Source organism: Gekko japonicus, unplaced genomic scaffold (genome assembly GCF_001447785.1).
Source record: "Gekko japonicus isolate JY-2015 unplaced genomic scaffold, Gekko_japonicus_V1.1 scaffold471, whole genome shotgun sequence".
Taxonomy (NCBI): domain Eukaryota; kingdom Metazoa; phylum Chordata; class Lepidosauria; order Squamata; family Gekkonidae; genus Gekko; species Gekko japonicus.
Genome location: NW_015161418.1, coordinates 39,456 through 63,893, shown reverse-complemented (window position 1 = coordinate 63,893; position 24,438 = coordinate 39,456). Strand labels below are relative to the sequence as shown.

Below are 24,438 nucleotides of genomic sequence, written 5' to 3'. Positions count from 1 at the left end.
TCGCCAGCGGCGGAGTGACAGAAGCGGCGGTGCTTGGATTCTAAGGGGCGGGGTAGGCCGGTTTGGGGACACTTATTATATTTCTCCCTCAGAGCGAGACAGACGCAGGGCTCTTAATTTTTGCCTGTTTTGCCACCGTCACTGTTCCCTCCGTAGCTATTTACGGCTTCTAAAAGGCCTCCCCCAACTGAGAAAAAGCCCTCAAAACGGCTTCTTCACTCGCACCTCACGCCACGTCCCTCTTTTTAAAAACGAGGCGATTACGAGGCAGCCTAGCAACCGCTAGCGTCCTTTCCACTATCTCATTCCAACCAATGAGAGCCACTTTGCGGGTGGGCGCTGCGTAAAATGGCAAATCAAGCAGATGCGTTTGAGAAGGCGCGGTCCAAAGTGACCAATAGAAAACTAACTGCTCGCACACAGTCCCAGCCCGCCCCCGCCCCCCGGATTTACCTGCCTGTTTACCCGGCAGCAACAGTAGAGCGAGGGACTGTAAAAGAAAGGTCAAAGGTCACGTGTAGAGACGCTGCTGCTATAGGAATATTTGCCGTTCTTTTCCTTATTTATAAAAATAATCATTAGCCGGCTTTTCTTTATAACCGCCGCGTGCGGTCAGCTGACTCCTGCTTGAACCTGTGGCGGTCGCTCGCGGGATGACGTCAGGCTTGAGGAACCGAGTGCCCTTCGGTGATTGGGCTGGGCTCGGCCAATGGGGGTGAGGCGGAAAGAGTAGGGCGGAAGTGAGAGGCGTGCGGGCGCGGGAAGCGTCTCGGTCGCTAGACAGAGACATGAGCAGCTTCGGGGGAAGGATGCGGGAGTACCCGTCGGTCTCTATAGACCGATTCGATCGAGACAACCTCCGAGCCCGGGCTTACTTCCTGTCCCATTGCCACAAGGGTGAGACCCGCCCCTGGCCTTTTTTAGTCCGCGTGGCCCTGTCCCGTCTCTCCCCCCCCCCGCTGCTTGTAGGGTAACAGCGCAGCTGGAGCAGCCCTGACCTGGATAGGCCAGGCTAGCCCTATTTCGGAAGCTAAGCAGGGTCGGCCTTGCCTAATATTTGGAAGGGCGAGCTCCAAAGAATGTCAGGGCGGGACAATGGCAGACCATCTCTGAAACGTTTCTGGCCTTAAAAATAAGTCTAGCTTGCTACCTAGTGGTGCATAATGTTAAAACAGTTAGAACTTCGGGCTGCCAGACAGTCTTAGGATCTCCTAGCTATATAGGGTTTACTAGCTCTGGGTCTGGAAATACCAGGAGATTTGGGGGGGGCAGAGCCTCGGGTGGGCAGAGTTTGGGGAGGGGAGGGACAGCAACAGGATATAATGCCAGAGTCCGCCTTCCAAAGTGGCCATTTTCTTCAGGTGAACTGCTCTCTTTCTCTTGGAGATCATTTGTAGTCCGAGGAGATCGCCAGCCATTGCCTGGAGGTTGTCAACTCTATGGCTATACTGTATACACTGCCATACAATTATTATTATTATTGCACCTGGTGCACGTGGCTTCTTCTGTGTTGTTATTAACGGTTGCTTGCTGTACAAATAAGTGAAGCTGCCTTATACTGAGCCCAGGCCACTTGTATCATTAAGCACAAGCTCAGGATTGTCTGCTTGGATGAGCAGCAGCTCTCCAGATCTTTCACATCACCTTATTGGAGATACTGGGGAATGAACCTGGGACCTTCTGTATACAAAGTAGATGCTCTGAGCCTTAGCACCTACCATTGTGTTTCTTCTGTATTCACAACATTTTATGGTGTGGACTCTGTTTATTTGTGGGAAGTGGCTTTGTGGACAGGCGCACCTTGCCAATGGAGACCGAGTGATTGGATTTAATATGCCTTTTACCTTTTTTGCACTTTAAAGACTGATTTCTCTATCTAAATGTGAAATCTAATTCTTGCTCTCAAAATCTGCAGCTGGTGCGATGCAAGTAGTAACATTTGCTGAAAAGGAATTTTCCAGACCTATACCTGCCCTTCCTTTTAACTAAAGGTGCTGGCAGTTGATATTTGGACTTTCTGAAGATTCAGATCCCTACTCTGCCGTGGAAGCCACCTGGGTGAGCTTGGGTCAGTCACACTCTCTAAACCTCACCTACCTCACAAGGTTGTTGTCAAGATAAAAATGGAAGAGAAGAGAACTATGTAAGCGGCTTCCGGTCTCCCTTGAGTAGAAAGGTGGAGTATAAATGAAGCAACTAAATGCAAAGCTAGGGCTTTACCATCAAGCTGCAGACCTTCCGTAGATAAACTGCATGATGCTAAATCAGGTCCTTGTCTCTCAAAGTCAGTTCTGTCTACTTTGACTGTCAGCGAGCCTCTGTTAGAAATTTTTCACATTGCCTCCTACCTGATCTTTTTAACTGGAGGTGCTGGGAACTGAACCTGGGAGCTTTTACATGCAGTGGAGATATTCTGCCATTGACAGTGCAATCCTAAGGGGGGGAAGTGCTCAGGAAGCCAGCTGACCTGTGCATCGGCGTAAATCCATAATATGCCAGCATAAGGGCCACTTATGGTGGCACAGGCCCTCAGCGCCACTCTGTCACACATGGGCACCAGCAGCAGTCCATTGGCATGGCCAAGGTGTAGGCCCCTGCACCAGCATGGTCATGGGCAGAATTGGGTGCGTGGCCAGAGTTAGGTGGCTTCCTGAGCCCTTTCGGCCTGGGAGGCAGAGAGTTACGCCAGCAAAAAAACATGGCAGATCTCATAGGTGCCCACTGAATGTGAAAATCAAGTCTTCCCTCTGCCATGGTGGCCTCAACAATTAGGCTTGGAGGAGCCCAGGATGCCAACTACAGGCTCAACCAATCATCACTCTCCATGCCGCGGCCAAGCCCTCTCCCCATGACCCAATCACGCCCCCCCCCCACACAAACTTATTCCAGGACATCTCAGAACTCAGTAGTTAGGGTGCACAGCACGGGACTCTGTCTCGATGCTCCCTGCCATGTGGACTTAGAGCAAGCGGTGAGGTGCTTTGGTAGTGGAAAAAGCGCAGAGATGGCACTTAGCACTACAGTGGGAGCACTTTACCTTGACACCCAAGGAGGAGAGCCAAGTCCTTACTCCATGGCTGGCCTCTCCCATTTCAGAACCCTTCCAAAGGGGTGAGCAAGGGCAAGGATCCCAAGCCGGCTCTCCCACTTCCCTCGCTTGAGGCTGGTTGCCACGGCAGCATCTCCTGCACTCAAGCCCAGCCTTGAGTTCGTGCAGGGACAGCACAAGCCATGGCCATGTAGGTTTGTGGCCCCCGACATGCCATGGGGAAAACATTCCTGGGAGATGTGGGGGAGGGGAATGCTCTGTCATTTGCCTGGTTCCCCCCCTCGCAGAGCACAGGGCATGTCTGTCAGCTGCTCCACCATACTTGGTAAGTCAGCTTGTCATGCAGTCCTTTAAATCATTTCCTTGCAGAATCAGAACTTCGAGCAGCAGCTGCAAGTACTACTGTGGCTGGATGGCCAGCAATATGTTAGCACTTCAACATAGGACAGGTGAAGACAAAGAAGAGATTGGATTTATACCCCACCCTTCACTCAGATCCTCAGAGTGGTTTACAATCTCCTTTCCCTTCCTCTCCCCACAACAGATACCCTGTGAGGTAGGTGGGGCTGAGAGCTCTTTCGAGAACTGCTCTTGAGTGAACAGCTCTGAGAGAACTGTGACCGACCCAAGGTCACCCAGCTGGCTGCATGTAGAGGAGTAGGAAATCAATCCCAGTTCTCCAGATTAGAGTTCGCCACTCCTAACCACTACACCAAACTGGTTGTGCAGGTCCCACTAGTGATCTGCCAGGAAAAGAAGAAAAAAGCAGGTGCAAAGTGAAAGTATTCATTAGAGCTTTATATATCCTCATCGCTCAAGGTGGAATTGGAAAAACCCTGTAGAACAGGCATGTCCAACTTCGAACAGGTAGTGATCTATTTTTTCCTGCCAAAAGTGCCGGTGATCTACCACCATGAAAATAAAGTTTCAAATTCGTTTCAAATTAGATTTTAACCCACTAAAGTTGTGTTCCACCGCCCCCCCCCCCCTTTATAATGCACCTTCTGTCATTTACTGATAAGCAAACCAGGAGACCAAGTGGGGCTGGTGATCTACCTCTGACCCCTCCGCGATCTACTGGTAGATTGCGATCTACCTGTTGGACATACCTGCTGTAGAAGATCCCCAAAAGCTTTACTGCAAAATGCGTAGGGATCTATAAAGATCTAATAAATACTTTCACCTTGCACCTGCTTTTTCTTTTTTCCCCTTCCTATTGGTGCAGCCATTTGTTTCTCCAGCATAGTCATCTGCCAAACATAGCATGGGCCCAGCGGCATGGACAGGTTCCCTCCCTCCCCTCACAGGCTTCTGTGTGAAGGGAGGAGCCAGAGGGTGGTCTGAGTGACTGAGCGAGTTTGGTGTATTGGTTACAACATGAGACTAGATCTGGGAGACCCAGAATCTGTTCCCCACTTGTAAAATGGAAGCTGGGTGAGTGGCCTTGGCCCACATGCACACCCTCAGCCTAACCAACCTCACAGGGTTATTGTGAGTGTGAAATGGAGAAGAGGGGAATGATATAAGCCACTCGGGAGAAAGGTTTGAAATCAGTTGAGTGAATGAACACAGTTCATAACTGTGTGTCTGCTCCGAGGGGGGGGGGGGCGGTTCTGACAACCAGGGGGAACACATCTGTGATGGTAACACTGAGGGGGCAAGGGATCACAGGGGTCCCAGAGTCAATGGCGGGGGGTCACCAACACGGTGGGCAGGCGTGATGTATTTGAAGGGGAGTGGGGTTTGTGGGTGTATGCCCATTGGACATACTGGCCTGCAGGAACAGCAAATGACTTGCATGGTTTCCATCGCAGGTTGTCACAACTACATCACTACACATGGAAGGAATGATGAATGCGGAATGGATTTGGAATGACAGTCTCTGGGCACTGGTTGCTCTGGAACAGGAATGACAGAGCCCAGAGTGGAATGGCAGTCATTCCAATCCAAGACCACCTGCTCCACCAAGGAGGGAATGGGGGGATATGAGGGTGGTGCTGCATGCCCCCACATCTGAGCCCACCCCGGTGGCTCCTCTCCTGCTCCACCCTGGCAGGGGTGGTGCAGGACTGCTCTAGGCAATGGACAGCTTGAACCCTTCCCCCACTATAAGGTGCCTGGAACTGTTGACAGGAGTTGGTCCCTTTAAGGAGGCTGGGTTGGGGGCAGAGGTGTTCCTGAAAATGAGCGGAATGCCTGTGGCCCACCCCCCTGCCTGAGATGGATGCTGGACTGCTGCCTCCACACAACGCCTCCACTGACCGTCATGGTGTGGTGGCTAGCAACACTAGCCTGGTTACGAACAGAAAACACTGCAAACCCAACAACTTTGTCTGCTGGCCTCCGTGCAACAGATGCCCTTAGGGAATAGGCTAGCGTTGCCATGGTGCAGGCATGGCTCAGGATTGCTCTGCTCACCTCAGCCTGTCCCCTAAGGCAGTGACAGCACTGGACCCATGATGCTTTTGCCATGTTTTATGCCTAAAGATGAAAATAAATCTGTTGTTTATGGCCTTCCTTTGAACAGAGCCACCATTGTCTGTTTCAGCAATGAAGGGGATGGCCACTTTATCCCTGGTGGGATTGCCTACCTAAGTTGTGTCCAGAAGGCCACCACCTTTTTTCCAGAGGCACTTCAAGGCTGAAGTATTTTGGCGTATGTGTTCTTGATAGTTTGTATAGTGGGTTCAGCCCCTGCAACGAATTCTGATGTTGGTATCCGAGTGATGTTGTTTTTATATAGCCCTGTAACCCATGTTGAGTCTTCATTAGGGGTTAAAATGTCATAATAAATTTAAAAATCTCTTTCTTAATTAGCAGCCTCAAAAAGGGGCTTGTGTGCTTTGGTTTGTAGGAAGGGACTCCACCTTGGAGAGTGGAGAGTTCCCCAGGCTAACTTAAAATATGGCTTTTCTCTTATTGGAGAAGGCAGAATGAGTTCAGTTTACAACTGAATATAAACTGAACTGCTTTAATTCTGGCACCACTGTGAGGCGAAATTGTTTAGAAAAGTCTTTCTATATTAATAGCTCTGGGTGTCTTTGTGTGATTCTGTGTAGAGTTGCTTCAGTCTAAGCCCACTCATTTCAAGTGCTGATTTTAATTATTTTGTATTTTGGCTGTACTTTGACACTGCAACTTGCCTTGAGTCTTTTGAGGAGAAAGGCAAGTTAAAGAAATATTGCTTATTTCAAGCCTTGGGAATACATAGGCTTCCAAATTTCAGAAAGAAACTGCTTTCCTATGATTATCATTTTTGATAGCATAATGTTGGCAAGGATTTCTGGGTGACTTAAAAGTTTGTGTATTCAAGTATCTATTGTTCCTTGTAGGTTATTAAGTCCTCTACAATCAGCATATCAATACATGAAACCACTTGTGTGTGGGTCCTGTTAAGCTTTAAACAGGTGCTGGTATCTGTTTTTACTGAGTGAGTTCTTGTTGAGCCACAAGATTGCAGAATCTTCAGTGTATGATGGTTTTCTAATGAAGATCTCTTTTTTTAATCAAATGTTTTAGATCACATGAAAGGGCTCAGAGCTCCTGCAATGAAAAGAAGGCTAGCATGCAGGTAAAGGACTTCTGCCAACTATTGCCAAAGGAGAGTTACTAGCAGCTAATGCAGTATGCACTAGAAATTACATTTCTTATGATTATAGGAAGAAAAAGGCCATCTGTATTGCTTTTCTCTCCCCTTGCTCTTGTAGTTTTCCAGCATTTGTTTATTCATTATGAATTGCCGTTTGGATCAGATTCTTCTCCAAAACCAACAGTCCCACAACTTATTTAACAGCTTATAACTTCGGTCAATATGAATAGAGATTCCTGCAAACTTTATTCTGTTGCCAGAAAAGGAGGGGACCCACATCAGATTTGCTTGGAAAGAATTGTAGTGCAGTGTATATCCTTATACACTGCGCACCTGATAGATGAATGTACTATAGTACTATCTTAAACAGCAAATTGTATATTCAGATTTCCCAGTTTTGCAACCGAATATCTTGACATTTATGTAGAATTAGGTATTTTCCTTAGGGACTGGGGGCATTTCTGACTTATATACATTGATTGTGAGATAAGATTGCCATTACAGAGTCTGGTATGCTTAATTATTGTGGATTTTGGAGAGCCGTCTAAGATATTATGGAATGGTAAGTGTGGAGGAGGAGGAGGCAGGCAAATTCTGTGCTAAGTGAAGGAATAAGAATTAAAAATGGGACCTAACAAGGAGAGTGCTGACATTTGGAACTCCAATGGTCACAGATTGTGTGGTCACACATTTGGGGGATCTAAATGGGCTTGAGTATACCCAGTAAGGGTTTTGGCCTCTCCCCCTCTCCCCCACAATTGTCCAAGGTTTGCTTTTTAAGCTGTTCTCATTTCTTTTACTCTGTCTTTGCAGCCTGAAAGTTTGTTTGTACTGTTCTCCTGTGACAAGGGAATTACTACTGACTAATCCAAAATATAAATTTTGGGAGAACCACATTGTAAGTTGACCTCCTCTGTTCATTCTGGCAGGCATATTGGTTGCAGCTAGCTCTACCGTGTCTTAGAGAAGATTCACATCATCCATTAGCCCATGTTATCATAATGTAAAATGAGCTGCAGAGAGAGAGAGTGTGTGTGTGTCTCTGATTTTTGAGGGGCTCCCTTGCGTTGAACCCTTGAGCTTTATGGTCATTCCCATTCTTCTCCCTGCCCTTTCAGGGGCCCAAAGACATGGAATGGTTCTTAATGCAGAAGGAAACTCCCAACACCGTCCCATCTGTGACCAATGTTCCCTCTAAGCTGTGGAGTCTTGTGAGCAAAAATTGTACTTTGTGAGCTCCTGGCATTAAAGTTGTGAGCGACAGATTTGGCTACCGCATAAATTAGTTTGCTCTGGAGTCATCCCTTCCTGAGCGAAGACAAAAATGTGTGAGCCGGAAGCTAAAAAACTGTGAGCTAGCTCACACTAACTCGGCTTAGAGGGAACAGTGTCTGTGACTTGTCTGTGTTTCTTCTGCTGATTGCTGGACAGAGGCTCCAGTAGTTTCAGTACAGCTTTTGTGATGCATTCCTGAGGGCTGCAAGGAAAAGTATGTGATTGGGAAAGGAGGGACGACGGCAGTGTTCCCTGTAAGCTGAGTTGGTGTGAGCTAGCTCACAGTTTTTTAGCCTCCGGCTCACACATTTTTGTCTCAGCTCAGGAAGGATGGCTCCAGAGCAAACGGATTGATGCAGTAGCCAAATCGCCCTCTCACAACTTTAATGCCAGGAGCTCACAAAGTAGAATTTCTGCTCACAAGACTCCACAGCTTAGAGGGAGCACTGGACCATGGTATAAACCTCTCTTTCTGAATGAAATTGTGTGATCTGGTTCCACTCAGTTATTTTCACTGATAAGCCATGGACTTCTCTTAGGTGCACATTGATGCCATTTAAGTCCTACTTTTAGCATGTGGAGCCATAAAACAGATCATTCCCTTCACCTTAAATGTGGCTTTTGTCTTTCTAAGAACAGACTTTGTTTTTTCTCATTTCTCTCCAACACAGGTTTCTCTGGAAGTTGAAACACCGACTCAGATTTCTCTTGTTGAGGAAGCTTCTGGTGAGGTATTTGTCATTTTATTATTAAATTATTTCATTTATACCCCAATCTTTTTTTTCTGTGGGGACTCAAAGTGGCTTAAGACGTTTTCCCTTTGTCCGTTGTATCCTCACAGCACAACCCTGTGAGGTAGGTTTGGCTGATGGTGTGTAACTGGCCCAAGTTCACCCAGCAAGCTTCTGCGGCAGAGTGGGGATTCAACCCTGGGTCTCCCAGATCTTAGTCTGATACTGAGCAGTACACCACTCTGACTTTCAGTAGTCTATTCTGTTTGGCTGTTTAATATTGTGGAAGGTGGAAGTAACGTGAGCGTGGGCTATAAATCCACAACTGCCATCTCAGGTGCGGAATCTGGCTGACCAGTTTTAGTTCTGGGTTTGGATGCTGGCTCCTCCTTCCCCCTTTTAACCTCTCTTTAGGGTTTTCAGGTTTTCTTTTCTGCATTGTCTGTGGCTAAAGAAAGGGATGAAAGAAAGCTTCCTAGATGAGCCAAAGAAGGGATATCTGCCTTGCTGTCTCTACTTTGCAAGGGCTGCTAAATCCCCATCCATCCATCTCTGTCCCACCATCCATGGTACAACACCCCCCCCCTCCACAAATTTTATATTCACAGCAGTCTTGTGAGTTAGGTTAGGCTGAAAGCAAGTGACTGCCCTGAGATCACCCAATAAACTCCGTGGCAGAGTGGGGATTTGAACCCAGGTCGCCCAAGTGCCAATCCATGCCTCTGACCATTATAGAACATGGCTGCCTGTGTGCCTTCGATTCTAGTAACTGCGTTTTGTATTGTGTGTGTTCTTTTGTCCCCATCCAGAAAGAAGACATAGTGGTGACACTGCTGCCAGCCGGCCACTGCCCAGGATCAGTCATGTATGCTTTTTCCTTTCCTCCGAATAGTTAATAGCGAGTGCCATCAGTTACAAGACACTCTATAAAGATGTCAAAGAAAAACAGGTGTATGTTTAGTACGATAATATGAGAATGGGAAGGCTCTAGTGTAAGTGGTGTAAGGACTTGCTGCTTGGGTGCACTGGATTTGTACATCCCTGTAAACTGGACCCCATTTATTTAGCTGAGGTGGGGTATGCGTGACTGCTGCTTGCTCTTCTTTTTCCTTTGCAGTTTTACAGTAGTGCTGAGAAACATCCTTACCTGGCTTGTATGCCTGGCAGTAGAGCTGGTCCTTTGTGGGGGCAGACTGGGAAGTGTTCTCAGCTTTTGTATCCTCCCAGACTTCTTGAATAAATCCGCAAGGTTATTGTCATGGACTGCCCTGGTGTATCATGGGAGGATGACTCCTGATCGGAGGAGGACAACCCCTCCCCAAGCCCTACCTGAGCAGACACTTCCTGTGAGACCAGGGTCTCAGGGTATTCCTGGGAGGGATCCTGAGCCAGCAGGGACCTCAGTCCTGGAGGCCCCAGGGTGGACCTGCCCACAACCAGACCCACCACCCTGCTTCCAAAGCACCCCAGGGGCAGAGGAGGTGAACGGTTGGGGCCTGAGGCACGGACCAGGTGCAGGAGTGCGCCCCTGGCAGTGCGCAGACTCCCCTCTGCCAAGGAAATGCTAGAAGAGACTGATAAGTCATCGTAAGATCTGGGCCCCCGATACTCCTCGTGAGTAGACGAGCGGAGTTAACTTGCAGGGAAGAGCCTAACATGGGAACCAGCAGCACCCAGGGGGAAACACCCCATATAAGGCGGCAGAGAGGCTGCAGCTCATGTGGGATGAGTTTGTCGGCATTTTGGTGACTTCCCCACCGATTGCCTGACTTGCTTGGTATCTCTTCTTGTTACCTGACTCTTGGACCGCTTTTGGAATATGTAACCTGATCCTGGGCTGAGAACTTGGACTGCCTTCTGATTTCCCCTTTGATTGTGTGACTGGGCCTTGGAGTGTGACAGGTGAGCCCCTGCTGTCAGACCCCTGTTACTGGAACACCTTCTGCTGGGTGGCCAGGGCAGTTATTTTGGCAGTCTTCAGGATCTCTCGTCTGCTGTGTTGGACTTCATGGGGGTAGATGGAGTTGCGGGGCCCTTGAGGAAGCCAGAGAAGCAACCCTGCAATGCATCATTTGGGATGAGAAGCCAGTTATTGGATGCTGCCCCCCCTCAATCACTTTGATTAACAACTATATCCTCTTGCCCTGTAGTGTGCAGTTTAGTTTAATTCACCAGCACCACTCAGGGCTGTTTCCTCTGCCAGCACCTTTGTAGGGTGAGTGTGGTTGGGGTCCTGCTCTCTGCTGTAGTCCTGAGACTCTTCAGGTGGAAAGAGGGCATGTAGAGGGCTGGGCTTTATGGTGTTGCGTTCTTCCTAGCCCTGCCACTTATTTAGTTAATTGCAACAGTGAAATTATTAATTCCTGCATTTCCCATACCAATTTCCCTTGCAAAGTTTTTCCTTGTGCTTCCTAGAGATTGTCAGTTGCTTGTGTTGGCTGTTTTTGCAGGTGGACCTGTGGGGGCTGCAGTGTGCAGTGTGTGCACCTGACGTGGACACACGGACACTGTCCTGGCTCACATGGCCAGGGTCTCCTCATGATTCTGACTGGGTCGGCAGTCCTGAGGGCTCTGGCCAGCAGTCCCATGGTGGGGGGCTAAAAGCTTCTGGCCTGGGCCACAGAGTCAGCAAGCTGAATTTTAGCTGATGTATCCAAAGGAATCCAGGGCTGACTCAAGCTGTTGTGCGGCCTTAAATGAAAATTAACTATGCCCTGTTCTCCTTCCCCATCCCAGTCTGTTTGCGTGTGGGTGGATAATTTATGATGCCTTCTTGAGTTTTCACTCTTCATTTCTCTTCTCTCTGGTCCTTACAAGCAAATGGATTCTTCCACTGTGTTTACCTCTGTGAAGCACTAAGGGGGTGCATGCCAGCCCCTCACTCCAGATCCTTGGGTCAACGGCTGGGGTCTGGGATTTGCGTGCTCCTTCTCCTGAGTGTTTGCCCAGCTGAAGGTATCCACTTGCATGGTGTGAGGGAACAGGGCCTTGCTCCTCACTTTGTGGGGTCAGACCTTGATGGCCCAGGGGAGTGTTGGAAGGGGTGTGTGTGTGGATTCCATTTCCTCTTGAGGGATCTCCCAGTTAGTCTGGCTGGCTGCTGGAAGTTGTCTCTTGGGTTGAGTGAGCACTGGACGAGTTGCTGAAACGGAAGTCTGTGTTTCCATTGGCAGGTTTCTGTTTCAAGGTGGAAACGGCACTGTGCTGTACACGGGGGACTTCAGGCTTGCAAAAGGAGAAGCCGCCAGAATGGAACTTTTGCATTCAGGGAACAGGTAAGGGTCATACATTCTTGTGGTGTGGCTTCATCATACTATGAAACTCTGTATGGGGTTGGTTGTAGACAGCTATTAACGGGCAGGTACTCAGAGCTCTGCATGGTAAAATTTCTGCCAGCAGAGCAATTTTGAGGATTGTCCATATAGTTGACGAATGCCATCTAGCACAGGGCTGTCTGTTGCATTTGGCAATGCCCCCTTCCTGGGTCTTTCCCAGCCCAGCTGAATAAATCCTTTCCACTGGAGGTGACAGGGATGGAATATATGGTTATATAGCCAAGAACATCATGTGGGGGTCTAGCGGGCCTGTGGAGAAGTCAGCCACCCCTTTGCTAGTCATGCAGTCCGTGGCTCCCAGCACATGTGACAAGATTGTTTGGGGTACTCTGGCCTGCTTGGCAACTTGCTGTCACTGCTGGGAAGCACCGAACATAGCAGGCCGTATCTGCTTGATGCCTACCTTCAACCCAACTATGCCCCTTACTCCAGTGGTCTTCAGCCTTTCCAGACTCAGGGCCCACTTAGTCACAGGCATGTATGACATCAGTTACAGGACAGGAAGGGGAGCTGGAGTTACAATCTCGCCACCCTGGTCACCAGACCAGAGCGAACAAGGAACATAAACTGAGTACCAGTATGGGCCCTGTAGGGAGGAACAAGGCAAGAGTCAGAGTGATGGAGGAATCCTCTCCCCTGCAGACTTGACTTCCTGTCAGCGCGCTTGCAGAGAGATGCAGGAACTGTAGTCCTCTTTCTTTCTGCACGTTCACAGCAGATGTTTTCAAAAGATAGGCACAAAGGCCACCAGATAGAGGCCTGTGACCCAGCAGCTGGGTTCTGCATCCTACCTGAGCATCTGGACTTCTGTGTCAAAGACTGCTGCCATAGCCCATCATGCAGCTGAACCCTTACAGATTGGGTGGCTCTTCCTGTTGGGAAGAAGGCTTGGGTTTTAAGATGCTTCACCATTCTTTCTGTTTCCTGGGTGTGGGATATTATCCTATTCGAGGAACTTTCCCAGAGCATCCTTGGCAGTCTGTGGCACTGTTGGGGGGGGGGGGGGGGGGGAAGCTGAAAAACTCATCTGCTACCAGGCCTGGTTTGTTGGTGGATGTATTGCCGAGGGGGGCAGTTGCTTGCCGCCTGCCTGCCTCCCACCACAATGGTCCATGTTATACAGACCTTTTTGGGTGGCTTGGATGAGCTCACCAACCTTGTGACGTCACCCTGAAACATCGCTGTTCATTTCTGGTCCTGCTGACACTTGAGAGTCAGTTTTTGGTGTAATGGTTAAGTGCGTGGACTCTAATATGGGAGAACCAGATTTGGTTCCCCAGTCCTCCACTTGCAACTGCTGGATGACCTTGGGCAAGCCATAGTTCTGTCAGAGCTGTTCTCTCAAGGACTGTTCTCTCAAAGCTCTCTCAGCCCCACCTACCTCACAGGGTGTTCGTTGTGGGGAGGGGAAGGGGAAGGAGTTTGTAAGCCGCTCGGAGACTCCAAGTGAAGGGTGGGGTATAAATCCAATCTCTTCCCTTCCTCTTCTTCTTCTTGTGAGAAAATGGATGGCTTGCCCCAGTCCCAGGGGACAAAACGTGCCCTCAGTCCTTCTTCTGCTGGATGCACAGAGTCTGTGACCTGGAACTATGTAAATTGCACAACATTGTTTCGCTCAGAACCATAAAAAGAGAAGAACAAGCAGGTGTCTTCATATGGGATCATCGCCACAATAGAACAAACTCTCCAAGTCTACTTGATACAAAGACATCTGTCATTCCTTTCAACTTACTCTTTTGATTTCCCTTCAAAATCTTGACTTGCCTGCAGCTGGTAGGGCTATAAAGGTAAAGGTAAAGGTTCCCTTGCTCGAAAGCCAGTCGAATCCGACTCTAGGGTTGCGGTGCTCATCTCCGTTTCAAAGCCGAAGAGCCAGCGCTGTCCAAAGACGTTTCCGTGGTCATGTGGCCAGCATGACTAAACACCAAGGCGCACAGAACGCTGTTACCTTCCCACCGAAGTGGTACCTATTTATCTACTTGCAATTTCTTGCTTTCGAACTGCTAGGTTGGCAGGAGCTGGAACTAGAGATGGGAGCTCACTCCATCATGCGGCACCCGGGTCTCGAACTGCTGAACTACCGACCTTCTACAGCCTGCAGTTCAGCGTCTTAACCACTTGAGCCACCACAGCTATAGCGGTATCAAAATTCTTTCTTTCAGAGTGAAAGACATCCAGAGCGTGTATTTAGATACCACTTTCTGCGATCCCAAATTTTATCAGATACCAAGCAGGGTAAGTGGAAAAGAAGTTAAAATTCTTGTTGCTAGCTTGTGAGAATTCCGGCTGGCATTTCTGACATCCATATTTTCACTTTTCTGAATGATTCCTGAAACACTGTCTCTTGGACATTTGGCTTGCCTGCAGTTCCAAAGGGCAGTCGTATTACACCGCTGCAGCAGAATGAAGCCGGAGACCAGTGGCCCATGCCCTTTAAAGATGAACAAAATTTATACCAGCTTAAGCTTTTGTGCCTCAGAACTCACTTTCCCTCTGACTCATGAAAGCTTATGCTGGAATAAATTTTGTTGGTTTTTAGGTGCCACTGGACTGTTCAGTTTTGTCTACAGCGTGGTTTGACAGGTCAGGCTTGCTTATTAGTCTTGTTTGTAGGCCATTGTACATATAAAAAGTATTCCTAGCCATTACTACTGTAGTTCAGAACTCAGCAGTAGAACAGATGTTTTGTATTTCAAAGGTCCTAGCTTCATTCTCTAGCATCTCCAGCTTGGGCGGGTGGGGGGGAATCTTTGATAGCAAGCTTCGTTCTGAGAACCCAGAGAACCAGTGTGGTGTAATGGTTTAAGTGTTGGACTAGCGTCTGGGAGACACTCTGCCATAGAAGCTTGCTGGGTGACCTTGGGTGCATCACTCACTCTCAGCCTAACCTCCTTCACAGGGTGGCTGTTAGGATGAAATGGAGGAAGGGAGCATCTTGTGAGCCACTTCTTCCCCCGCTGGGAAGAAGAGTGGGGTATAAATTAAGTAAATAAAATTTCTGCCACTCACAGGTCATATTGCGCTAGAGAGACTGATGTCTTGGTGGCAATGTTAGGAAGCTCCATGAAATTCTGATGTGTAAGGTTGATCAGTTTGCTCATTTTTTAAAAAGTAGTTCTATCTTGGAGATTTGTGTGGATGCACAAAAGAAAGCCCTGAAACTTGAACAAAAATGGGTCAACTGGCAGGGTTAGTTCTCCAGCTAAGCCCCCCTCCAGCAGCTGCTTGGTACAGCCTCATGAGGGGGGGATGTATGTATTACAAGGGCTCTGCTCATGCCCAGCCACGTGGGAGGCAACTGGTATCGCCTCCTGGGTCCCTGCTGCTACCAGCCAGATTCAAAAGGCGATGAATGTAGCTTGCTTGGGGCGACAAAATACCTTTCTCAGCATACTGGATACCTGTCTGGTGGAATGGCTGCAGATGGAAGGGATAAGCATGTGCCAGCTGAACTCCTGCTAGAGAGAAATGAGGTTCTGGTATAGAGCAATCGCAGGGTTTTGTTGCCACACATTGTTGTACCCAGCTAGGAACACCTGCCTTCTTCCAAGCAGTGGATATTAAAGTGTGCAGACACCGTTTGGGCCATCCCCTCCACAGATTAGCAGATGATGTCATATGTCAGTTCTGGGTTAAATCAGTTCTCCTGTGATCCACGGTACTTCTTGTTGCTTGACATCAAGCAACAAGTATTTTCACTCTTTTTACCCCCTCTTTTTCTAATAGGAGGAATGTATGAAGGGCATCTTAGAGCTGGTGCGCAGCTGGATCACTCTGAGTCTCTATCATGTGGTCTGGTTGAACTGCAAAGCAGCTTATGGCTATGAATATTTATTCACGAACTTAAGTGAGGAGCTTGGTGTCCGGGTAAGATTGCCTTTCCACCACACTTCCTTCTGAATGGGGTAGAAGCTAGTGTGGCCTGGCAGCACAGGTCGGGAAAGACCCATATGAAGAGACTGAAAGAGGGCCAGTCTCTTGCACATTGGAGGTGCATCTACATACTTGCACACCTCCTCCAGATTATATATATAGAGAGGGCAGAAGTGAAGAAAGTGAAGCATGAGTGGGTGGGGGAGCTGTGGTATAAGTGTGTAAAGAAGAGATCTGCAGGTAGAAACAACTAAGCAGGTCAAAGTGAGCAAAGCCATGTATTAAGAAGGGGCTGGGAGGGCGAGGAAGAGACCTAAATGCATTGGAGCAAACACTGTCCACTAATATTGGGAAGGAATTCCTTCTCTTCTACCAAAAGGTTTGCACCCTTCCCTTTTTAGAACAGTATATAGGAGCTTGGTAAGAGCTTCTTTTCTGCAAGAGTTCATTTTTTCCCATTGATATGCATCTTTTCACTGCTGCAGTTCTCCCAAGTGACATGCAATAAAATTGAAACAATAAATTACAAAATCTAATGCTCTAAGGGCAACAGATTGCATCATTCTGTTATAGGTAAGCAGCAGCCAGAGAGCCAGTCTGGGGTCAGAGTGAGGTTGCTGACCTTGAGTGATCCACACAGCCATGACACTCACTGGGGTGACTTGGCCCACTGACTCTTTTTCAGCCTGACCTTCCATGAAGGAGGGGAGAATGATGTAACCCACTTTTGGTGCCCTTTGGGTTAAGAGGCAGGGTATAAATGAAGTAAATAAAATAAATATTAAAACAAGGCAGAAAATGTGTGGGGAAAAGACTGCTCATAGAGCAAGAACAACAGTGGACTGAAATTAAGGTTTTTTGGAGCTCTTGGGCCCTTTGAAGTAACCCAAAAAACAGTATCTTCTGCCTGCAAGCAGGGCCACTACCGTTTAGGTATTTATACCCTGTCTTTCTGCAGTTTGCACAAGTGGAACTGGTAGCTATTCAGCACTCATCTGCTGCTGTGTTTTAATTTCTGTCTCCTGGCTGCTCGATATTTGCCCAAGTATTTTCCTGTTAGCCAATGTCCTTCAGGGGGAAATTCATCTGGAAGAAGATGTGACCCTTTTAAACAATAATAACACAGTTTAAATTTCTAGGTACATGTGAACAGATTGGACATGTTTAAAAACATGCCCGAAATCATCTCCCATGTGACCTCGGATCGGCACACTCAGATCCATGCCTGTCGCCATCCACGGGTGCGTATGTCTTTGCTATCAGGTTCCTGTCTTGGGGGCTCCAAATCACAACCAAGTCCTAAGCAAAGTTTTTCTTCAGGAATGAAATCATCTATGGCTATCGGACAAGGCCTGTGGTTTAGCAAAGCTAGAGCAGGTGACTTTGAAAAATGAAATATTTTTGTTGTAGGCTGCTTTTCTAAAGCTGATGTTTTTAGAGTGACTCACAGCAGTGCTCATGAAAATAAAACGAAATATGAACTAGAACATGATTACAAAATTGACATGGTAGATACTGAAAACCCAAATGAGCCCATTGTGAAAAGCTACCATTGTGTACTTTATTTCATCGCAAGAGAAAGGCAAGGTAGAAGTACTTTTTAAATGAAAATTTAAAAGTGCTGTTACGATGCTTAATTGCAGATGCTTTCCTAAGGGGCTAGGTCTTAAGCTCTTGAAGAAAGGGGTTGAATGATGGGCATTCCATCCCGTAGATGCCACCACTGGAAAACCCCTCTCCAAACCCTAGCTCAGAGTTGGCAACCATAAGGGATGAGGAGGGCTGGTTTGTCCCTGAGCTCTGCTGAGGAGGGGTATGGTCACAGCCATTGGTAAAATATCTCTGGTACCTGGCATTGACATTTTACGTCACATGTGGCCTGGCCTGACCAAAGGACACTTATGTCAGATCTGGTCCTCGTGACAAATGAGTCTGACACCTCTGCCCTAGCTGTTTCCATTGGAGAAGAAGCGGGGACTTGGAGCAAAGAAGGCTCAGATGATCTTGAGGCACAAAGAGAAGATCCCCCATGACATGCAGGGCCTTGAAGGTGCTCACCGGCATCATGAATCAAGCCTGGAAGCGGAGGGGGCAGCCTGTGAACAATAGTGAGCACCCCAGGCCATGTTTGTTCCAGGTTTGGCAGAGGTATCGATAGCACTGGCATCTGACAACATGCAGGAGCTATTCGTGTTTATCTCTGATGCTCACTGAGTTGAGCCTACCTCACTAGGTTGTTTCGTAAAGATAACATTAAGAAGGGAGAGCCATCGTATGCAGCCCAGTGTTCCCTGGAGGAAGGGTGGGGGAGAAAACATAACATAAATAGACAGTTTGGCGAGACTTAATTCCTTTCCCTCTAAGGTGCTTTTTGGTCGTTTTTCGGGACTTCCGTTCTCGGAATGGGTTTGTGACTGCGGACAAGAGATGATAGAAACCATGGATCATATAATGCTTTTCTGCCCTAAGTGGAATAAGGAAAGAGAGAGATATATCATGCCTGTTATGAGGAAAGAAAAGCTACCCTTCCTTCCTTGGGTAGTTTCAGTGTTATTGTCTGATAATTCCTCTGACAATCAAACCACCGTGATAGTGGCTTCCTTCTTAGGAAACAAATTCTCAGGAAAACAAATTTCCCTGAGTTCAGCTAGCCTACTGCTGATAACTGTCGATCGTGTATATACTAATTGGATACATTTAAGTGTTCCCCCCCATTTCGTACAAATGATTGATTTGTTATTATCCGCTTGAATCTAGTGTTGGTCACATGGTTTTATCTTGTTCTGTTGCTATGGCTTTTTTGCTAATGCAATAGAGATTATTATTATTATAATGGACTGCTTGTAGGCATCAGCTTGGCTGGAGGGAGAGGGAGAGACCTGAATCCACTCATAAGGGGTATGTTTCCGGTTCTCTCTCATCTCTCCAAGTCTCTCTCCTGCCCTTGTCTTCCTTCCAGGCAGTTCAGGTTGGGATGTGGTGGTGCACTCAAGTCCACCTAGAAATGGCCCCAGGAGGCCTGTGATTAGGACCGAAGACAATAAGAGCTGGTGGGACCCACGCACACGAGGAAAGTAGACCTCCTTCCTGCCCTGTTCAACAGGAGCCAGGACCCATTTTTTAGGTGCTGTTAGATTTTTGCACTTTTTACTACTTGTATGTTTTTGGAATGGTATTTTTTTTACTATGAATTTTGCTGTTGGGGGCCATCTTCTCTCCTCCCCCCTCCAGTCTCTTTCTCTGAGATCAATTATCTAAGTAATTCACCAGCCAACATTTTATCATGAGTGCTTTCCAATGCAGTGAAAATCAGCATGCTTACACCTATCAAGTGGAGGGCAAAAATCCTACTTTTAGGAATAAAAAAGCAGCCTTTGGTAGCTACCGAACATACACTTATCTGAGTCCACAATACGACTCAGTGGAGCAGAGAAACTAGAGTACAGCCGAGTGTACATACGGGAATTTTTGGCTATGCTTGTACAGAAGGCAACCAGTATGGGGGGGGGGGGGGGTATTTTTTTTTTGTTCAGCCACAAGAGAGGAAGACATGTGGAAAGCTGATCTTGTCTTTACAAGCCTGTGGGATTGGCAGAGCATTTTCCTGAGTTTTGCAAGGAACAGGCTCATGCTTGATCTGTGTTTCTGTGCCCAACAGGATGACGAATTGTTTCGAGGGAACAGGCTGCCCTGTGGGATGATTTCCCGGGATGGGAGGCGCCTGCACATCATCAGCATCAAGCCGTCGACAATGTGGTTTGGAGAAAGAACAAGGAAGACAAATGTAATAGCCAGGTGAATGAAAGCACGCTTGCTTTTTTCTTTATATTTGTGTGTGTATAATATAGAGTTTGTGTGTACAGTAATTCTGTAGAGCTACATGAACATTACCTTGCCGATCCTTTGTACAGCTTGCTTCACCATCTTCACCATCCTTTATCTGATCCAGGAAAGCAGGGTTTTTTAAGGGATCACTGTAAGGACCCTTCTCCCAACAGTCTGCCAGATGCATCTGGAAAATCACAAACAAGGCATGATAGACGGGCCATCCCTTGTTGTGTTTTAGTACCTGGTAATCTGAGATATACTGCCTCTGAACATGGAGGTTCTGTTTAGCAGTTATGGCTAATAGCCATTGGGAAATCTCTCCTCTGCATTTCGTTCCTTTTTCTTTCAAAGGAGGAAATTCCATTTAATCTGTTGCCCTTTGTTGGGTGAATTCTAGTGTTCGTGTGGAGGGCTCATACGCCTGAGGAAGTGCTGAGTGCTTTTTTAATAGTTTTAAAATGTATGATTTGCCATTTCTACTCACATATTTGTAAGTATCAGGGGAAAATACCATTTGTTTATTTTTCTGTTTAGGACTGGGGAGAGTTCATACAGAGCTTGCTTTTCATTCCACTCTTCTTACAGTGAGGTACGTTGGTGTATCACTCCAAAGAGCAAACCTGAGTGTGTCAGTAGGGGACTGACAGAGTAGTAATTGGAGAGAGGGGGCTTCCCAGGTATGCAAAAAACTACTAGCTTGTTGATTTAAAGGCACCCAGAATAGCCTGAGGGCTGATCCTGTTCACTGGCCTTCCCAAGGCATGTATTGTGATGGGCAGCTGAGTATCAATGCCTATCAAGAGCATAGGTTGTATCCTTCTGTAATGCCCTCCTTATTGGGAAGGACTAGTTTCCCTTTAAAAGTGCTCTTTATTTTGTTTAACCGGGTATATTCTGCTGCCACCAGGAATTTTAATGAATTCCAAACCTTTATGCTTTTACTGTTGTTCTTACTAATTTTGTACACCGAGTTCAAGGCTTACGGGGAACTATGTGGTCCTGGGAAGTATTCCATTCAGAGCTGGTATAAACTTGGATGAAAGAGAATCCTCTTTCATCCAAGTTTATTGAAATAAGTATTACATAAGTGGGTGGTTAAAATGTAACTAGGAATATGAAAATGATGAACAACTGATTTGGTATCACACACAATCTTATCCCTCTCTGACAGGGATCTTTTCTTGTAAGATTGTAACAATTGTTTTATCTCAATATCATATATGTTCACTGTTTCACTCCAGTTTGTTATGACACCCAGACTCTCCTATAACTTTTCTTCAGTTAAGCTTTCCTTGAATTTTTCCTTTACACTCAGCTCTCTTTCTCTTTATATCTGACCAACCTAAACTGTCAACTTCTAACTGACTCCCAACAGAACAGCCTGCACACACCAACTGTCAACTTGTAACCTCAACTCCTGACTGACACACATACGCATCCACCCAGATTCACTTCCAAAACCCCTCCCCCTCTCTGTCAACCACCAATCATACCATACTTGCATCTCTCAACCACTCTAGTCTGCCTACCACAGCCATGCAACCAAACTTTTAAAGAGACACACACACACTCAAACAAGGAATCATTACACCTTCATTCAAGGCATCCTTGTAGTAAGGCACCCTTGATATCCTACTGGCTTTACCACAGATGTGGAACTTCGTAAGTGATAGTAAAGTTCTAAAGGAGTGGTGTGTGTATGTCTTAAGCACATCTGTCTGGACAGCCAGAACATGGAGCTCCGTTGCCTCCCACATTGCTTTCACTGAAGTGAATTTGGCACCCTTGGTGGCATGAGCTCTGTTTGCAGATGTTTGTGTGCATGCAGGTGGTGATGTCATGACTGAGAGCGGGGCAGGGTAGGGGGTTGTCAAGGGTACCGTTGGGAGTTGGATCACTGTCATCTGAGTCACAAACTCACTGGCCTTTCCGAACATTATTCTCTGTTCTTCGTAAAAGGGGAATAATTACTTGATTCATGCAGCTTGTTGTAAACCATAGTGAAATGAGATCTCATTAAAGCCCACTTAGTGATGACCAATTAGTGACCCCTGCCCCCTTTTTCCTAGATCCAGGACTTTCTGAACTACATTCGGCCAGTGAATGTGTATCCCAATGTAATTCCAGTGGGGACAACTGAGGACAAAGTGATAGAAATGTAAGTATCTTTGTCCATCTCTTGACCCTGTTGATGCATTTACTGGTAACTATTTTATTTATTTATGTATTACATTTAAACCCTCCCCTCCCCGCTGAGGCAGGCTCAGGGTGGCTTACATTAAAATTATTAAAACAATTTTAAGGTGCTATGCGTAAACATTACAAATAAGACGGTGCAATAAAATTTTTAAACATTAACCATACAGGTGTCTGGACAGAATGGTTACAGACCACTATCCGGCCCCAATAATGGGCATCAGCACAGTACAATAGCCAATGATGGCTTACAGGGCAAGGCTCAGATGTTATAATAGTTCTTAAATATGGCAGCTCAATTGAATGCCTGGTGGAAGAGCTCCGTCTTGCAGGACCTGCGGAACTGTAATAAGTTCCGCAGGGCCCTAATATCCTCAGGGAGCCTTTTATAAACAGTTTCTCAGTTATGTATCCTGTTGCTGGCTACCAGCCATTAAAATTAGCCTGCATTTTTGAGGCATTGGGTAAGGCTCAAAGGTTTGTCTCTGCCAAATGAGTCTCCTACCATTGGAATGGAGTCTGGTCCCAGCCCATTTTTGCTTTTAATAATTGAAAGTGGGGTGTTGGAAACATATCTCTGAGCAGCACAGCAACATATTGTTGCTACTGTCCTTAAAAGGCTACTTCCTCATGTTAATGCCAAAGTTTTTGTCACTTTAAGGAGGGAAGGACCACACTGTGATTTTTTCCAGCTTCTCTGGGGTTGAATACTTTCCTGCCTCCTGCTTTAAGGCTGGCAGAGTAATTCTGGTTATTTCAGGAGGGTGGTGCCTCTTTTCTGTTGCATGTCTTTGAACTGGCATAAATTTAGAATGAACCAACATGAGAAGACAGAGCTGATTTTGCTGAACCTAAAAACCCTCCAGTGTTTTAAGAGTTGAGGAACTGTAAAATGAATTCTGTGTCACTCTTCTCAGCTTAAAGCCATCCTGCAGATCATACAGCAAAAACCATGAGCTCAGCTACAAGCCACTTGGAGCACTGAAGAGATCCAAAGCAGTGGACTTGGCTGACATGGGTAAGCAAATGTAGGGCTAGCAAGCATGCTAGAGAATCATGCTCATGTCATGACTGTACTCTCACTCTAGCAAGTACCCCAGGATATCTCTCACAAGGCCAGTTTACATAATATAGAGGTTCCCATGTGATCAAGCTGGGCTTGCGTTGGAGCATGCTGAACTGGAAAATCCTTGGAGATGTGGGATTGGAGCTTGAGGAAGCAAGGGACCTCAGTAAGGTATAATGCCATAGACTGCCTTCCAAAACAGCCATTTTTTCTAGGGGAACTGATCTCTAGTCTGGAGATCAGTGGTAATTCCAGGTGATCTCCAAGACCTAGGGTTGTTAGGGGCGGGGAAACCCCTGCTCGATGGGTCCGTTCCCCGTTGTCCCGGATCGGGCCACTGGGGGGAACCCCACCTCCAAAGTGCCGCGAGCACGGAGACGTGCCCGGCATGATGATGTCACTTGGGGGTGACGTCATTGCATCGGGCACATTGCAGGGGGATGCTCTATCATTCAAGGGAAAACAGTATGGTTTTCCCTCGAATGATAGTGGCCCCACCCCCAATGTGCCTGACGCGATGACGTCACTTCTGGGTGACATCATCGTGGCACGCGCACTTTGCGCGCCCTGAAAAACTCCCGGGGAGGGCTGGGACTCCCCCCGCTAAAGATAAGGTAGGAGCAGAAGTATAAGTTTATTGTCTTAGCCATAGGCCATAACATAATACATCAGGTCATAAAATGGTAATGTAGATAATAGAAAAATATCAGTACTATACTACTTCTTCTTTGTGTTAAATACTAAACTCATTCTGATTTTCCTCGTTGCTAAGGCAAATTGGTTACATCAGCGGGGCACCGCCACTTTGCGCGCCCTGAAAAACCCCCGGGGGGGGCTGGGACCCCCCCCCCCCCCCACTAAAGACAAGGTAGGACTTGGCAACCCTACCAAGGCCCACCTGGAAGCTGGTAACCCTAAGTAGGAGACTGTGGCTTAGTTCTTAGGTGGTGGTGTAATGTCATGGCTACACAATGGGAGAAAGGAAACTAGCACAGCTGGAAAGGTTTTTTTCCACAACCCTGTTCCCTGATGAGCTGTCTCATGACAGTGTGTGACTGCAATAAAAAAGGCCAATGCTATGCTGGGGATTATTAGGAAGGGTATTGAAAACAGATCAGCCAATATCATAATGCCCATATATAAATCAATGGTGCGACCTCCTTTGGAATACTGTGTGCAATTCTGGTCACCATGCCTTAAAAAGGATATTATAGCTTGGAAAAAGTGCAGAAAAGGGCAACTCGAATGATAAAAGGGTTGGAACACTTTCCCTATGAGGAAAGGTTAAAGCACTTAGGGCTCTTTAGCTTGGAGAAACGACGACTGAAGGGTGACATGGTCAAGGTTTATAAGATTATGCATGGGATAGAGCAGGTAGAGAAAGAGGTACTTTTCTCCCTTTCTCACAATACAAGAACTCGTGGGCACTCAATGAGATTGCTGAGCAGTCAGGTTAGAACGGATAAAAGGAAGTACTTCACCCAAAGAGTGATTAA

The 24,438-nt window shown here is 47.0% G+C and overlaps 1 protein-coding gene across 1 annotated transcript in view; it reads left to right on the top strand.

Moving 5' to 3' along the window:
* The first annotated feature begins 787 nt into the window (after positions 1 to 787).
* The window catches only part of DCLRE1C (DNA cross-link repair 1C), a 25,482-nt gene continuing 1,831 nt past the window's right edge, over positions 788 to 24,438 (top strand). Inside the window, exons 1-13 of the mRNA XM_015428046.1 lie at positions 788 to 897; positions 6,569 to 6,620; positions 7,452 to 7,536; positions 8,585 to 8,644; positions 9,454 to 9,509; positions 11,818 to 11,919; positions 14,142 to 14,214; positions 15,706 to 15,846; positions 16,992 to 17,093; positions 19,511 to 19,647; positions 20,215 to 20,269; positions 21,750 to 21,838; positions 22,794 to 22,894. Of these exons, the coding sequence (XP_015283532.1) occupies positions 789 to 897; positions 6,569 to 6,620; positions 7,452 to 7,536; positions 8,585 to 8,644; positions 9,454 to 9,509; positions 11,818 to 11,919; positions 14,142 to 14,214; positions 15,706 to 15,846; positions 16,992 to 17,093; positions 19,511 to 19,647; positions 20,215 to 20,269; positions 21,750 to 21,838; positions 22,794 to 22,894 (1,162 nt within the window). The 5' untranslated portion in view covers position 788. The remainder of the gene's footprint in view (positions 898 to 6,568; positions 6,621 to 7,451; positions 7,537 to 8,584; positions 8,645 to 9,453; positions 9,510 to 11,817; positions 11,920 to 14,141; positions 14,215 to 15,705; positions 15,847 to 16,991; positions 17,094 to 19,510; positions 19,648 to 20,214; positions 20,270 to 21,749; positions 21,839 to 22,793; positions 22,895 to 24,438) is intronic.